This window comes from Salarias fasciatus, chromosome 10 (genome assembly GCF_902148845.1).
Source record: "Salarias fasciatus chromosome 10, fSalaFa1.1, whole genome shotgun sequence".
In the NCBI taxonomy this organism is placed as follows: Eukaryota; Metazoa; Chordata; class Actinopteri; order Blenniiformes; family Blenniidae; genus Salarias; species Salarias fasciatus.
Genome location: NC_043754.1, coordinates 18,265,696 through 18,281,413, shown reverse-complemented (window position 1 = coordinate 18,281,413; position 15,718 = coordinate 18,265,696). Strand labels below are relative to the sequence as shown.

The following is a 15,718-nucleotide window of genomic DNA, read 5'->3' as shown; positions in this document are numbered from 1 at the left end:
TTGTCTTATTTCAAATTATTGCATGGCTTCATGAAACTATTTGGCACTGGCCTCTGTACTGCAACTGCAACTGCACCTGTTAATACTACATATATCCATTTTTTGCTGCAAACATCTTTAATGTATTTAACTGGTTCCCTGCCTAATGAGCACAATTACCACAGACAAAGCAGTTATTGATAAGATTATTAAAAATGGCTATTTGTTAGTTTTAGTTATGAACCCTAAAGAAGAGCTTCTAAACAGCTGTGTAGCTATTCAGTTGAAGACATAAGATCACTTCTAAAACACATGAAAGAAAAAAAATTCTGGAGCCTGAGTTGTTGGTGTTCATCAAATCAATCACAAAGTTTTATAGAGACTAAGCCATGCAAGCAAAACTGATATGTTTCGCAATAAATTTCTTAACGGAAATAGTAAAACCGCATTAATGCACATAGATCCTTGCTCATCCATGACATCTGTGTTCAGCATTGCACCATTTTATGTGATGCTGTTAAGTGTTTTTTTTTTCGTTGGCAGGAACTCAAAGACTTAGTCCTTGAACTTAACAACCACAGAGTTTGTGTCCTTTTTGTTACCAAGGGTAAATGTATAACATCTTTTTAACAAGCCTGCAGCGAATCGTTGAGTCAGGAGTTAAAGGTCAGTGCAAATGTGACAACTGGAAACCAAGACAATGTTTCTGAGCCAGCCGTTTTTATGAGTGTTTATTGTAGATACTCGCCTATTCTGTTTGTCATGGAGTCACAGTGTTGAAATGTTTGAGTCTTTTTATTGATGGAAAGTCTAAGATCATTAACAAGATAGCAAAAAATGGTTTGTTGCTTCCGGTCAATGACCTCTCTTCTCCTTGAAGAGCAGTGCCACAACACAGTGAACACGTTTAGGTCTGGATTATTTTAATGAATAGGCATTGACAGAAAAAGAAAAAAAAAAAGTTAAAAAGCCCAAGTTTTCCATTATAATAGTCAGAGTGCATCATGCCATGGAAAGTTGGAAACTCAACGTTGACTTGTATGATTTCATAGAAATACAGACCATTAATAATGATGAAATAAATATACAAATATGAACAACAACAGATTGTTGAGCAGAGAACTCGATGATAAGTCTGATCCTAATCTCATGTCTGTGTATTGAATACACATCCAATGAAACAAGTCTTAGCAGCAAGTCTGAAGTCAGGGAGAAGAACAACAACCCAGTGATCTGTCCCAAAAAGAGACAGAGTCATCTATCAGCCAGGGTTAACAGCACGGTCCAGCTTCAGGTTTAATCGAGAATGACATCGACCTTCAGATGGTCTCTTAAAAACATGTCAAAGAAAACAGTAAATTAAAAACCAAGAACAATAAATGGTCTCTTGAACACCAAAGAAAGAAAGGATGTCTTCATGGCATGTCTCATTTGGCGAAGGAGAGAACCGCAGTCGGTGTGGGACCATTTTACTTGAAGCACTGCCAAGAGAGAAGTAAAGAATTAACAGGACTGCTGGCTCGTAGATGGTTAATATTGTTTTTTTTTTTGTTGTTGTTTTTTTTGTATGTGTGTTTACCGCTATGATTTTTTTCAATCTTGAAACAAAGGCAAGAAGCAGAGTGAGGAACACCACCACCGCAGCTGCTATGATGGGGTACAGCGGGAACTTCATCGTGCTCTCTGCAGATCAGTAGAAGATGATTAACTCACCACACGTACCTGACCAGATCATCCTTCACACGGACACAACACGCAAGCTATGAAACATCAAACGACACACGTGAGGAAGACTATGAAAACCGACCTGTCACTGTGACATGGAATGTCTTGCTGTGTTTTCCATCTGCCGTGCATTTGTACGTTCCCCGGTGCATGCTTTCCTTCACATCGCTAACTCTTAACTGGCTGGTGAAGCTGTCCGTGGACACAGTGAAGCCGCCGGCCGTCAGTTCCACTCTGGTGTCGTTGAGTGTCCACACCACGGATAACACCGGTGGATTGGCCTGAATGTCACACCGCAGAACCAGTGTTTCTTTCTCCTCGACTGAGACGTCCTCTGAGCCCGAGAGCTTCGGTTCATCTGGAAAACAGCAGAGTAAATAGTTTCTTAAGTAAACTCATGTTTTCCTGGTTGTCACAGTTAAATTGAGCAATATAACTACATCCAAACTGCGAATGCTTAGTCCACACCACTTCAGACAAAAGAATGCCAATAACAAATTCTGGTAAGTTGTGTACAAATTACTATATTTAAACTCATAAAAAAAACAATTCAGAACATATTTTTAACCGGCCGGTTCTAGAAAAGAATGTTAATAAAAGAAAGTTTCCAATAATATAAGAAGATGATTAACTAAAAATGCAAACTGCTGAAAATGAGGTTAAGAAATTAACAACTGTAAGCAAGAAATTGTAAACTTATTTTCAGTTGTCTGTTAATTTGTACCATTTGTACCATTTGTACCATCAGCATGATTGACCTGTCAGATGATGATCTGCTTCCACGACGGCTGGATGTGTGAAAGTCAGTCTTTAGAGAGACTCACATTTGACGTGCAGGGTGACAGAGTCCGCCAGTGTCCGATTTTTGCGAAGGTGACACTCGAATGTGGCCTCATTGTCTGCTCTAATGGCAGGAGAGATGCACACGACGCTCCTTCCATTCCTGTTTTCTTCTTTGAGCTGAACGGTCATTCCATTCCTGAGCCACACGAGCTCGTCGTCTTCAGTCTCGGAGGTGGTCTGGTGCTCGCAGACCAGAGACACTTCGGCCTCCTCATTAATGTTGATGATGCCGTCAACGTTACTCTCTGGTAAAGGTGTGATTTTGATGCCTGAAGACAGGAAAAAGTCGAAATCCTAATGAATGAATGGCATGGAGCAGCAACAACAGACTACACGAAGTGTGGATTAGTTCATTTGAAAATGAAATGTTAGATAAAATGTTTTTGTTTGGACTCACCTAAAGTCTGGGAAGCACAATAGAAGAGTAAACAGAGAAGAGCGATTCGCCACATCACCTTCATTTTAGACGACTCTGGAATTTGAACAAGTTAAACATCAACCAAACAAAATACTCACACCATGTTAATATGAAACTGGTTTTTCAACTGAATTTGCAACAATGAAAGCAGATTTCATCAGGGGGAGCCGTGAAGCAAAAGCTTCAAAGGAATAAGGTTTTACGCAGCACTTATTTTTTGTTGATGTTTTCAGTCGTGTCGTATTATAAGTTCTCTGTAGCACTTCATCGACTCCAGCCACCAAAGCCCCGTATACAACTTTCACCTCAGTTTAATTTCCATTCAAAACAAAAGAAGCGCACACCCATCCACGTGTGCTTTACCACCAAATCAATGAACATATTATAATGTTAACATGTTAATGCTCCTAATTTTGCTGCTTTGGAGATAAATTGTCAAAAATGAAAGATCATACACTGGAAGTTTGCAAAAGTTGCAAAATATAGTAAATATCCTAGTGGGAGTCTTACAGGTATTACAAGATTACCTCATGAACTGAAGTGAACATTTACGAAGACTAACTTGGAGATTTCATTAACAGAATGAATCTCTCAAGAAAAAAAAACAACTTGTGGCAAATGGTCTCATTTTGTCAAAACTATAGTTTCAAAAGTCACAAAAAAGGACCTAACATTATAGTGCCGCGTAAATTTGTGTCTTTTTCTACAAATATTTTACATTTATAGAGAAAAACTTGCTTACCTGAGGTTGTTTGCTTCTCTCGTTTTCCGGTGTGTTTTAAGTACGTCGTTCCCTGTGTGTGAACGTGAGGATGTGGGGGATTGTCAGGAGCTTCAGTTGCTCTTATACACTTCACAGGATGCTTTATTGCGCTTGTTACCAAATGCCATTCTCATATTTCATTTATCTACTCCCGTCGACACCCATCGCACCATCCCACTTCTGTTATGGCGTCCTCTGTTTCCCTCCATTTTATGTGCACTTATAATGTGCACACACAAGGACTTTTTTTATTGGTTGTAGTCATTGTAATGGTACTAAAACTTATGGGTGTGGATGTAAAGGTAAAACTTGTCTTTATAGCCCCCATTTTATAATCATACTGTAGAGTTTAATGGATAAGTGAATAAACAATTTTACGGTTTGCACACAAATTATGGTGTAAATGATGTCGATCCAAAAGTATGCTGTTGGCTTGAGGCTGACAAAAGGATCAATTCTTTCTTAACAACACAAACAAACATGAGTGTGGAAGTGGGGCACACAGGTCTGAAGGGGATCCTTTGTTGAACTTGAGTGGACATTTCAACATTTCCAGCTGAAGTTCCTTTCTTAAACACTAGAGAGAAGCACAGATCTAAAAAAAAATCTGAAATTTTTTAAGAAAAAAAAAATGCAAATCATGAAAACAAACAAACAAAAAAAACCTCCCTTTCTTAGGTTTATTGAATCACCCTGGCATGTTATGTTCTTGTGAATTTTAAAATAGAGAGTGTTTTTGGTCTGTCTTGTGTCAACCAGCATTCACATTAAGATCTCTCAAAACAAAAAGAAAAAATAAAAAAAAATATGCAATTATTCCTAGAAAATGTGTGTATATGACAAGAGGATTTATTCCCCATTTGATTCAACCTGAAATCTTCAATAACCACGGAGTCTTTCACTCAGTACGTGATGTTCGGTCTGCGGCATTCCGAGAAAGCATGCGCAGGGTTTTCACTGATAGTTCAAAGGTGAGCTGCAATTGTTGCAGGAGGCATGCAGCGCTTTCACAGGCAGGTGCTGTTCCTGTTCGGTTGCGCAACTAACAAGCCTGGATGCAATTGTTATTTCATAAACGCTCTGTAAAACTCAAGTCAATCGGTTTAGTGCCTTAAAAAATGACAGAGGATCATAGTGCATGTTCACGTTTTTCTTTCTGTTTTCTTTTTGTTGTAAACTTTAAAAGAAATAAATATTTAAACAACCTAACTGTGTGAGGGAAACATACACTCTGGACAGGGCATCGGTCCATCACAGGACAAGCACAGAGACAGACAACCACACACACACACTCACACACACACACTCACAGCTGCAGGGACAATTTAGCTTCACCAATTAACTTTACGTGCATGTTTATAGACTGTGGGTGGAAACTCAGGCATACGTGGGAAGAACATGCAAACTCCACACACAGAAAGGCTCTGGCCAGTATTTAAGCCCTTGACCTTGCTCAGAGGTCAGAGTACTGGATGTTTGTTTATGTGACAACTATATGAGGGCAATTCCAGAGATAAAAAGCAAGGGTTAAAGTACGCCTGGAGGCAGACAGGATGAATGAATATCCATATGAAGCAACACGAGAAGTTAAAAACGAAGACTTCAAGCCATCAGAGCTCACTGTGAACACTGCGTAAACAGGCATTCCTCATCAGATTATTACTGAGCCCTTCAGGACCACGCAGCAGCATTGAAATAAGTACTGACCCATATAAACCGACTAAATCAGTGTATTCGCAGTAGAAAAACTCAGATGTACTGGATCACCTCGGACTACATCAGGAAACACTTATCAGTCCTGCTTTGACCCTTGGATGCAAACAGACTTTTTGTAGTTTTAAACCCTTTTTTTTTTTTCCTCCCGTGGCTTTTATTTCTGCTTTCCTCCGAACACAACACGACAAGTAACTTGTAGGACCAGCATGTGCTGTACTTCTTAACGATCATCTACAGCCCCTTTTACCCTCTCGCCCCACTCCCTCCTCACCCTCCCTCCCTCCTTGCCCGCTCTCCCCTCCCTCGGTCGTCCTGTAGCTTTTCCTCCCTCCTCTTTCTCTCTTCATTCGCCTGTCTTTGAATGGAGAAGCCGAGTTTCCCGGAACCTGCACAGCCCCTGCAGGGTGCGGAGCCCGGTTCCCTTGCCAAGGCGGCCGGGGCTGCAGGAGACGAGGAAGCCAGAGCTGCCAGTTCCAAACTCACTCAGTGTGCTTGCCTGAGACGCTGGCTCCCACTGGCCTATAGGGAAGAACTCTACCATGTCCTTCGACTCACGGGCCCACTGGTGAGTAGGGTAAAGGTGAATTGTTGGTGGGGTAGTGCTTTTGCACCAAATTAAAGTTACTGAAGTCCATTTTTTGTTGTTGCTGTATTTGCTTGTTGAAGAATGCCTGATGAATCTAGATGTCAGGTGATTCGGTCTTTAACAATGCAATGCAATCAGGTGGCAGTTGTGAGCTGCACAGGATATCTTCCAGTTCAGTCCCGTGACGGCTGTGTTTATGTTCGAGTAGTGCAGGGTAATTTCACAACGCCGCTTTTCAACGCAATCTGAAAGCAGCTGACAGCGATGATTTCAGGTTCTAGTGATAAATGATGGACCTTCATACATCTGTGGGTTTTTTTTTTTTTTTTTGTCTTTGTTTGTTCAGGTGCTGTCTCGGATCCTGAACTTTCTCCTGCCATTTGTTGTAACCATATTCTGTGGCCACATTGGAAATGAAGAGCTTGCGGGATATGCGCTGGCCTCGGCGGTATGATGAATTCTGCATTCAGTTCAGTTTGATCTATGTGGTGTCGAACACAACACGATCGTTTCGGCGCGTTCGCTGAGGAAAACCCAACAATCCCACATGTGCAATCAACATTAAAAGTAGTACAGTTAGCATAAATCTACGCTGTCTGCTCACTGCTCTGCTGCTCCAGCTGACGCTGCTTTGATGACAGTTGGGTGCTGAAAGCAGCTACTCTCGGTGAGCCTTTATGCAACGTTGGCAATTTGACTTAATATTAAATATGTTGATTTCTAAACAGAGCACAACGGAATACAATAAACTTAAGACAGTGTATATACTCCCTTCTTCAAGAATTTACTCCAGTCCACTTCAGAAGTTTCTCTGACCTCTGTTGCGGCACAAACTACTGCAGCCTCCATCACTTGACATGTTTCATCACCGTTATCAGGACGTCTGAGTGTATTCCAATCAGAAGTGTTGGTTGGGTGATGAAATGATGCGCACCACTCCCTCCTCCTCCCTCTGCCATCGGTAGTACACACAACACACTTCAGATTGTCATCCCTCGCTGACAGTATTTGAAGGGTTTAACTTAGAGTTTATTTATTTTGTACACATTGCCAAAAAAAGGCGCAAGGAGGGAAAGACGTCCGACGGGCAAAAAAAAGGGTTTTGAAGATCGTAAGATTATTGTGCCTTGGCTGAAATTTTCTTGAGCATGTGTCATCTTAAACTTTCTACACATGAGCCAACACAGACCTTTTTTCTCTTTAATATTTTGGGAGTTTTTGTTGTTTTCTGAAAGCAGTCTGATTGTGGCATTCTGGACTAGCGTGATGATGAACTGGACTCTGATTAGAAGGAGTACGATTAAATATAATGCTCTAAATGATGAATGCATACATGAACACTTCCGAGAGGTAGAAAAGAATTTATCATGACATAAGTCACCGTTGATTGATTTTGATATTTGACTCTAATATTTTTTTGATATTCAGTTCTTTAAAAAACATGATGCCAACATTTCTGGTGAATTAGGAGATCTTTGCATCACGATAATAATTAAAAATGATGCCAAGGTGAACTTGACAGTGTTGAAAGTTTTACATTTTTAAGATATCAACACACAAACACTGGAAAGGTAATTATTTGAAATTGAATTGTAGCTTTTGTCTTTTGCCTTTCAGACGATCAATGTGACGACAACGGCGACGGGCTACGGCCTCGCCGTGGCCTGCGACACACTCATTTCCCAGGTAGACACGCCGGCTTCGCCCTGCACTTTTGTTCGTTTTCGAGCGAGACGTGCCAAGACTCAGCTTTGGTTTGCGATGGCCCGTTTGTCTTGCAGACGTTTGGCAGTAAAAACTTGAAACGTGTCGGAGTCATTCTGCAGAGGAGCTCCCTGATCCTCCTGCTGGTGTGTCTGCCCTGCTGGGCCGTTCTCATCAACGCTCAAAACCTGCTCCTCCTCATGGGCCAGAACGATGAAGTAGCAAGGTAAATCCTCTAATACTGGTCGTCTTGAATTCACAGTTATATTATTATCTTAACATGTCATGGTTTTATTGTTACACTGTGTGCTTTGATCATTCTTTTTTTAGCATGAATAAAACAATTGAGTTATTGCGATCACACCACAAAGTGGGTCTTGGAGTGTTTTCTTTTTAATTTAACATACATTTTGACTTCTCCTCAGAATTGCTCATCTTTACGTGATGACATTTCTCCCAGCTGTCCCGGTGAGTGTGATAAATGCAAAAACTGTCTTGAGTCTAAAATAACAATTTGACTGCAAGAAAGTTTTAGTTTGAATGCGAAACAAATGTGATCTCAACCTATTCTTTAGAAGTTGAACGGGAAGTTGCATATGTCTAAAAGCTGCTTAAAATATCCAAGTTATCTTTGTGCAAATAAGTAAATTATTAGAAGCACATTCATTCATATATATCTTGTTTTCTTCAGGCGATGTTCCTGCACCAGCTACAGGTTGCTTATCTGCAAAACCAAGTAAGTTAGAGCAAAGGACAGTGGTGCCCTTTTGCTGATGTGATGATGATGATGATGATGATGATGACGATGGTCCAATTCGGCCGCTATACATTTTAGAGCTGCTCCCACAGCTAGTAATCCTAACTTGCATTGCAGAATAGCCATTTTTTTCTCTCTGCATACTCTGCATTCTCTGCATGCTGCAAATAGGATTCTGACCCGGGCACCCCCACAGCCAACGTCAGGATTTAACCCCCTGCACCGCCAGGAAGGAGAGCTTTGCTGGTTTTAGTGTGTATATGATGCATTTTGAAGACCTTGAAGAGATGTAATGTCATCACCTTTTGCCTTAACTTCAGGGGGCAGTGTGGCAGAGAGGTTAGGGAAGTGAGCTGGTTTGAATCCTGCTGCACGCGAGCCTCCTAAAGGGCCTGATCCTCAAATTGTTTAAAAATTGTGCCAAATGAAAACATGCACATCATATACGCGATATGGAGACCACATAAGCTCAATGTCTAAAGTTTATAACATTGCTTCAACCCTGTAGACCTGAAGAACCTGATGAAGGGTGACAATAAGTCACGTAAGATATTACTTCTAATCACTGGATTGCTAACTGTGTCTGTCTCTTTCGTCAGGGGATCATCCTGCCTCAGATGTACACAGCAGCAGCAGCAAACATCATCAACGTGGGAGTCAACTACGCCCTGATCACCCACTTCCAGCTGGGTGTCATGTAAGTGTGGTTGGAGCAGGTGGACGGGACCCAGACCCTCGACTGGTCGGAGTGGAGATTCTCCAATTCAACTCAGCACTGCTGCAGATGGAGAAAGGGGGAGAGAGAGAGAGAGAGAGAGAGAGAGAGAGAGAGAGAGAGAGAGAGAGAGAGAGAGAGAGAGAGAGAGAGAGAGAGAGAGAGAGAGAGAGAAAGGTTAGTAACCATGACAAGTGATATAGAGAGAAGAGTTCAGTGCAGGTCCTGATCCAGCCCCAACTGTAAACTTTACTAAAAAGAAGGGTTTAAAGCCCATTTTCAAAAACAGAGAGTGTATCAGCCTCCCTAACTGAACCTGGGAGTTCACTCACCGTTTAATGTTTTTTGTACTTTGTATTCTTTGATAAGGTATCTTACCCTTTAAGAAGCACGACAGATAAAATACACGAGTTAAGCGTCAATAGCTGTGAACTGATTAACTTTCTTTCTTTTATATGGACCTGACTGTAATGTAGAAAGAAGCGAGGGCGAGAATACTGCACGGCCAGGATTTTAGATGAAAGAGCCAAGGAGTTGATACCACTCCTCGGAAGAATGACTTGTTCTTTGAGTGCAGTGGTGTTTATTGTTTTTGAGCCTCACTCAGCAGATGGCGGCAGCACAGGGCAGAGAAAGAAAAAGAGAGCTCTGACAGGAGTTGATCTTTGTCCAGCTGGACAAACATTTCAATCTCAGTTTTAGCAAATCCGACCTCTGGGTTCAGGCTATCTCTTTCTCTCCTCCTCTATTTACTCGGGCCACTGTCGAGAGATGGCAAGTAGGCACAGAAACCACTTAGCATCCCCGAATGTCTTGACCCACACCTCCCATGTGCCTCGTCTTCACTCACAAGATCATCGTTAATGGTGGCAGCCGCTGCGTCTTTTTAGTAAACAAAGAAATAAATGTCTGTTTGCAGTGGGTCGGCAATCGCAAGCAGCCTTTCTCAGATCACCATCTGCCTGCTCTTGTTCATCTACATCAGATGTATGAAGCTCCATAAGCAGACATGGGACGGTGAGCTCTGAAAACATCAAACGCAGATCAAAACGAATCACTCGTGTCGACTCTGACATGACGTGTTTAAACTTTGTGCAGGCTGGTCCACCGAGTGTCTGCAGGAATGGGGCTCTTACATGAAGCTGGCCGTTCCCAGTTTGTTCATGGTCTGGTTTGAATGGTGGATCTGGGAGATTGGAAGTTTCCTTGCTGGTGAGCGTTGCGCACATTAGCATTTATTTCATCACTTAAAAAAGGAATCAGTTTTTCTGAAAGCTATAAAAACCACACTGATATACTGTATTTGGTTAACTTTTAATTCTTACACTGTGTTTGGCCTGTTGCAGTTTGCGACACACAGGTCTTCCAGCAAGTGAAGTGTTGTTATTTTGTGTTTGCATATGAACACTTTTAATCCAGTAGTTTATCATTAATAGAAAAGTTTACAAAATAATCTTATAAATTCTGTCTCATTCTGCATTTTTCATCTGATTACTTTGTGCAGGTTCTGAGTATTTCTATATTGTAAGTGTTTCTGAACTCGAGTCTTTCCCAAATCAGGTATACTTGGGGCTGAAGATCTCGCTGCCCAGCATATACTGGTGGAAATAGGATCCATAGGATACATGGTATCAAAAAAGCTTTCATTTACCACATCAAATACATACATTTTTTGTGGGTGAAGTGAATCTGATTGGAGGGCCTTGCAGTTTCCTTTAGGCATTCAAGCAGCTGCCTGCGTGCGCGTTGGAAACGCTCTGGGTGCCGGAAACACCAACAGAGCCAAAATCACCTGCAAAGTGGCTCTGGTTCTCGCAGGTATGAGGACACACGTGCATAATACTGTACTTGTGAATGCAAACGTGTCGCGTAATATGAACGCTGTGCATTAAAGAGTCACGAATCAATGGGATACATAATGCGGGACTCTTTGTGTCTCATATCATGTAGGACTGCTTGCAGTGATCCAGGCTATTGTCATCGCCAGCAGTCGGTCCATTCTCGGCCTCATATTTACTTCTGATGGGTGAGATTTTCAGATCAACACGTTTTCATTCCGATGCTATGAGAACTTCATTCTGACGCTGTAACGCTCTGTGTCTGCAGAAATATTCTGAGAATCGTGTCAGAAAACCTCAAAGTCTACTTATTTCTACAGTTCTTTGATGCACTTCTGGTATGTTCTTGCACAGCAGAGCACATTTTTGTGTCTTGTTTTACACCGATTGCTTGTCTTCAGTCGCACACAAAGCTTGTTTTGTCAAATCAGTGTCTTTTCTTTTTTTTCCACACCGTGTCTTTTCAGTGTGTTTCCTCAGGAATTCTTGTAGGCGCCGGGATGCAGAAAATTGCTGCCTTTTCCAATCTGGTGTGTTACTACTGCATTAGCCTGCCAGTGGGCATGGCTCTGATGTTTACTGCCAAGCTCAGGCTTATCGGTAAGTTGTTCATCTTTTTCTAAGCATGCTTATGCAAAAAAAGAGAAAAATGCTTTGAAACAAGCAAGGCTTATTACAGTGAATTTACATTTTAAGAAAATTCTCACTCCTCCGTTTTTGATTGTGTGAAGTTGATGGCATGCGACTGTTTTGGCGTAGTGGTTAGCGCTCTTGCCTCACAGTGAGTTTTTATCTGGTTTGAAATCTGGGTTAGGTTTGTGCAGAGTTTGCCTGATCTTCTTTTGCGAGAGTAGAAATTCTCTGGATGCTTCAGTTTCGTCCAACAACCCAAAATCATACATCTGAGGCAAACTGGTGACTGTGAAATTCTCTTTTTTTCTTGACACTAATTGCTATTCCTATGTGCAACACCATAGTCTGGCCTATTGCGCAATGGTCGGGAATATCTTTATATTTGAGTGTTTCATACGTCATGTCTGTTCTGGACAGACAGATGGTGTAACAGCTTTCAGAGAGATTATAAATGTGCAATGTCATTCCTTTATAATTATGGCTTGTTTCAAATCAAGCCTCCCAGTTGTTGTACAAGCTGCCAGAACAATACCTCCCATAAACCTCTAAAACATGCAGTTGCAACACATGGTTCAATTCGGTTTGTGAGAACTGTCCGTAAGTCTGTTGAACTCCTGGTATGAAGTTGCAGCTAGTCTGTTGATGACGGTTCAAAACCCAATCCCGAAGTGTCGATGAGGAGCAGGCTGCTGTTGTCTGGTAAACTCAGTGTGTGTTGTGTTTGTGTTATAGTACCATCCAAAACCTGTAAACAGATATATGTTTACTGTATGATTCAGACTCTCAAATTGATTCAGAGAAGACAACATCAAGCAGCCGTCTTGTTATTTTCCCATAGGTTTGATCGGTTTATCTTAAAGGAAATTCATAACTCATTGTAATTTTAAAAGAACATTTACTTCTACACCGTGTGAAAAATCTGGTTTGATTCCGTCTGTGACTGCATCACTTTGTCACATGTGTTTTCTGCCTCCATGAGTCATTTTACAGTTACTTATTGTTAGAGATCAAGTATTTCCTTATTCTGTTGTGAACAGCATTTTTGAAATGTTCCTGCAGATGTTGGACAAAAAGGACCTTGACTCAGTTTTAAGGACCAGGGTCATTAGTGAGGCCCACACACACACACACACACACACACACACACACACACACACACACACACACACACACACACACACACACACACACAGGTCCAGCTGTACCACCAGCGAATACTTCATTTCTCTCCCTGCAGTCTGCCATTTACCCCCCACCAACATAGAGTTCTTTGCTGTCAACTCAAAGTGCAAATGTATTGATGAACATACATGAGTGCTTACGCGCACACACACACACACACACACACACACACACACACACTCAATCCTATGACCTTGCGAAGTGTCTGTGTTCTTGTGCATGTCAATATTTCATTTAGTGACCAATGAACAAATTTGCTCAAAGCATTCCATCTGTTCATGGAAACAAATGTGACCGAAGGGCCCCTAACGTAGCCCCACCATTAACACCAGCTGGTCTGGGTTTCAATTTGTAGACGTGCAATATGTCTAAGATTAGTTCGCTTATTTAGGAAAGAGTTGCGGAGAGTTCAGTTCTGAAGTGAACCAATCAACAAATCAACCACGTGTTTGCCTCAATCTACTGCTGTTATGAGTCCATGCAAGGCAGATCCAGTTGACATTCTTCTGTAATGTGTGTGTGTGTGTGTGTGTGTGTGTGTGTGTGTGTGTGCGTGTGTGTGTGTGTGTGTGTGTGTGTGTCATTCCGTTCCTCTAAACAGGCCTGTGGTTGGGCATCTTCATGTGTGTGTTCTTTGAGACGGGTTTCTTCATTGGACTGATCTTTAAACTCAACTGGAAAAAAGTCACAGTGAAGGTGAGATTTTCTCTTCTTTCTTTCGAAATTTGTATTTCATTGAAGCAGGATGACTTAAAAAAAAAGTCATTTTTTATTACAGACATTATGGTCTTAATAAAAATTGTATTTTAAGCACAATTTAAAAATCTGATCAACTGAGACTTTTCAAACTAATCTGACTCCAGAGAAATCAACCATAGGCCAACTCTTTGCATTTTTTGGGGGGGAACAAAAAGCATGGTGAAATCAGCTGCATCTTCTGAGAGTCATTTACATGACCGCACTAAACCACTGTGTGGTGCTGCTGGGACAAACTCCTACCCAACCTGATGTGCTGAGAAAATGATTGGATTATTTTGCCCAGAAACTGTGAAACACTTGTTGACCATGTTCCGAGAGACAGAGCATGAACGACTTGATCCAGGCAGAGGTTCCAGACTGCAGCTAAGTCATCCTCCGTGGGAGATCTGACTTCCTGGATCCTAAATGTCAAAGACTCCACGGGTTTGAGGCACCAGCGGAGCAGCCCATGTGCATCATGGTTGTTGCGGCCTGAGAATCCTTTAGAGGCATTGCTGACGGGGCCTGAGCTTTCGCTGTTGTTTGCTGTCAGGAACCTAACGGGGCGGTAAAGATGCTTAAGGCCAGTGTTTGGATTTAGGTGTAGCAAAGACAATACTAGGAGACTCTTGGTACTGACACTTGGGTGTTAATAAGATCTGCTTTAACAGTATTTTTTTTTTTTTTTTTTTGTTCATTTTGCCTATTGAAACCCAAATCACTATTTTTGCTAGGCCCAACGGCGAGCCGGAAAGAAGAATCTGATCACACAGACGCGCCCCACCAGTTTATTGCTGAATGAAGCTGTGATGCCCAGCATCAACGAAGACAAAGTAAGTTGATAAACGGAGTGGAGTTCAGTCAGGGTGTCCTCGCAGATCAATTAACAAGTTCACTGACAACATCACTCCCCCCTGAAGGCTCAGCTGTCCAGCGAGGGAGCTTCTACGACAGACGGCTACAGTCCTGTCGCTAAGGAGCTAAAAGCCGTTTATGAGACCGAAGCCGGCGGCGCTGACGCAGGAGGGGCGAGAGACGGGGATGCCGAGCAGAGCGCAAAGACTCCAAACAAGAAACCCAAAGCGCCCCACTCTGTCAGTCAGCTGATCTTGCGCCGGGGACTCACCCTTCTGATTTCATCTCTCGTTCTGGCCGTCGGTGTTGCTTGTCACGTTGCTTTCCCGCCACCAGAGCCCAGATCCACTTTCAACCTGACCTGGGCGAATGACTCAACACCAGACTCCAGATCCACTTTCAACCTGACCTGGGCGAATGACTCAACGCCCACAACGTTCGCCCTGTTCAACCTGACCTCAACCGTTTCAAGCCTCGTGTAACCCCTGAATGTGAACATCAAATTGGTGCGGACAGTCTCTCAAAACAGATTATTTATGACTTTGTGGAAGCACAGTGTCTAAAAATATGATTTTACATGGTACCAGAATCTGGTGGCTTTATCTTGTGTTGACAAAAAAAAAAAAAAAAAAAAAAAAAAAAAAAAACGCCTCAGTGCCGCACAGCTGATGAAAAACACGCAAAGCTATTAAAAAAAAGCTATTTTTCCACCTGTTTTTGACCTGATCCAAACACCACGGAGTCAAAGACTTTTTGGTTTCTTATCCAAAATGATTTTCTTGTTTTATCTTCAGTTTGTAAATATCTGCTGTAAAATATTCATGTATATATGTAATGCTGAGTGAAACCCATGTGAGCGGGTGATTTGTCATTCCTGTGTGGCTACACTGTGAAATTTTCACAAAGCCCCGTTATTCGTCAGGACAGAAGTGATTGTTAAATAAACTAGTTATTTAGTATCGATGCAATGTGCTGTGATTGCACAGTAATCAATACAGATGACCGCTGAGGCATCTAACCCTGATATTAGTCACACGGCTGGAATGGCTACATTTTCTATAGCAGTCTTGACAAAACAAATAAGATATCTGTATTTTACTGTTAAAGGAAAGTCGGAAATAAATCCAGTCTTTGCACGACTACTTCCTTTAATCAGAGCGATGAAGCCATGACTATGTGGTGACTGACTGTGGCTCCCCTTTGTTGGATTCATGCATTCATCATGAAACAGGAAAAGTGAGGGAGTGACGTGGAATTTCTCTTGGC

General features: G+C 41.9%; 2 protein-coding genes across 2 annotated transcripts; one reads left to right on the top strand and one right to left on the bottom strand.

Moving 5' to 3' along the window:
- Positions 1–834: 834 nt before the first annotated feature.
- On the bottom strand, positions 835–4,658 carry tmigd1 (transmembrane and immunoglobulin domain containing 1). The gene is made up of 6 exons (XM_030101380.1): positions 4,638–4,658; positions 2,945–2,951; positions 2,529–2,816; positions 1,787–2,062; positions 1,559–1,662; positions 835–852 (listed from the first exon to the last, which is right to left on the bottom strand). The coding sequence occupies exons 1-6, from the start codon at positions 4,656–4,658 to the stop codon at positions 835–837; spliced, it is 714 nt and encodes a 237-aa protein (XP_029957240.1).
- Positions 4,659–5,805: 1,147 nt separating this feature from the next.
- slc47a1 (solute carrier family 47 member 1) lies at positions 5,806–14,934 on the top strand. Its single transcript, XM_030101379.1, has 18 exons — positions 5,806–6,009; positions 6,377–6,478; positions 7,648–7,716; positions 7,812–7,960; positions 8,160–8,202; positions 8,426–8,470; positions 9,091–9,188; positions 10,126–10,223; positions 10,305–10,418; positions 10,767–10,834; positions 10,916–11,024; positions 11,157–11,232; positions 11,313–11,382; positions 11,512–11,644; positions 13,461–13,555; positions 14,332–14,430; positions 14,518–14,695; positions 14,789–14,934. The coding sequence occupies exons 1-18, from the start codon at positions 5,806–5,808 to the stop codon at positions 14,932–14,934; spliced, it is 1,896 nt and encodes a 631-aa protein (XP_029957239.1).
- The last annotated feature ends 784 nt before the right edge of the window (positions 14,935–15,718 follow it).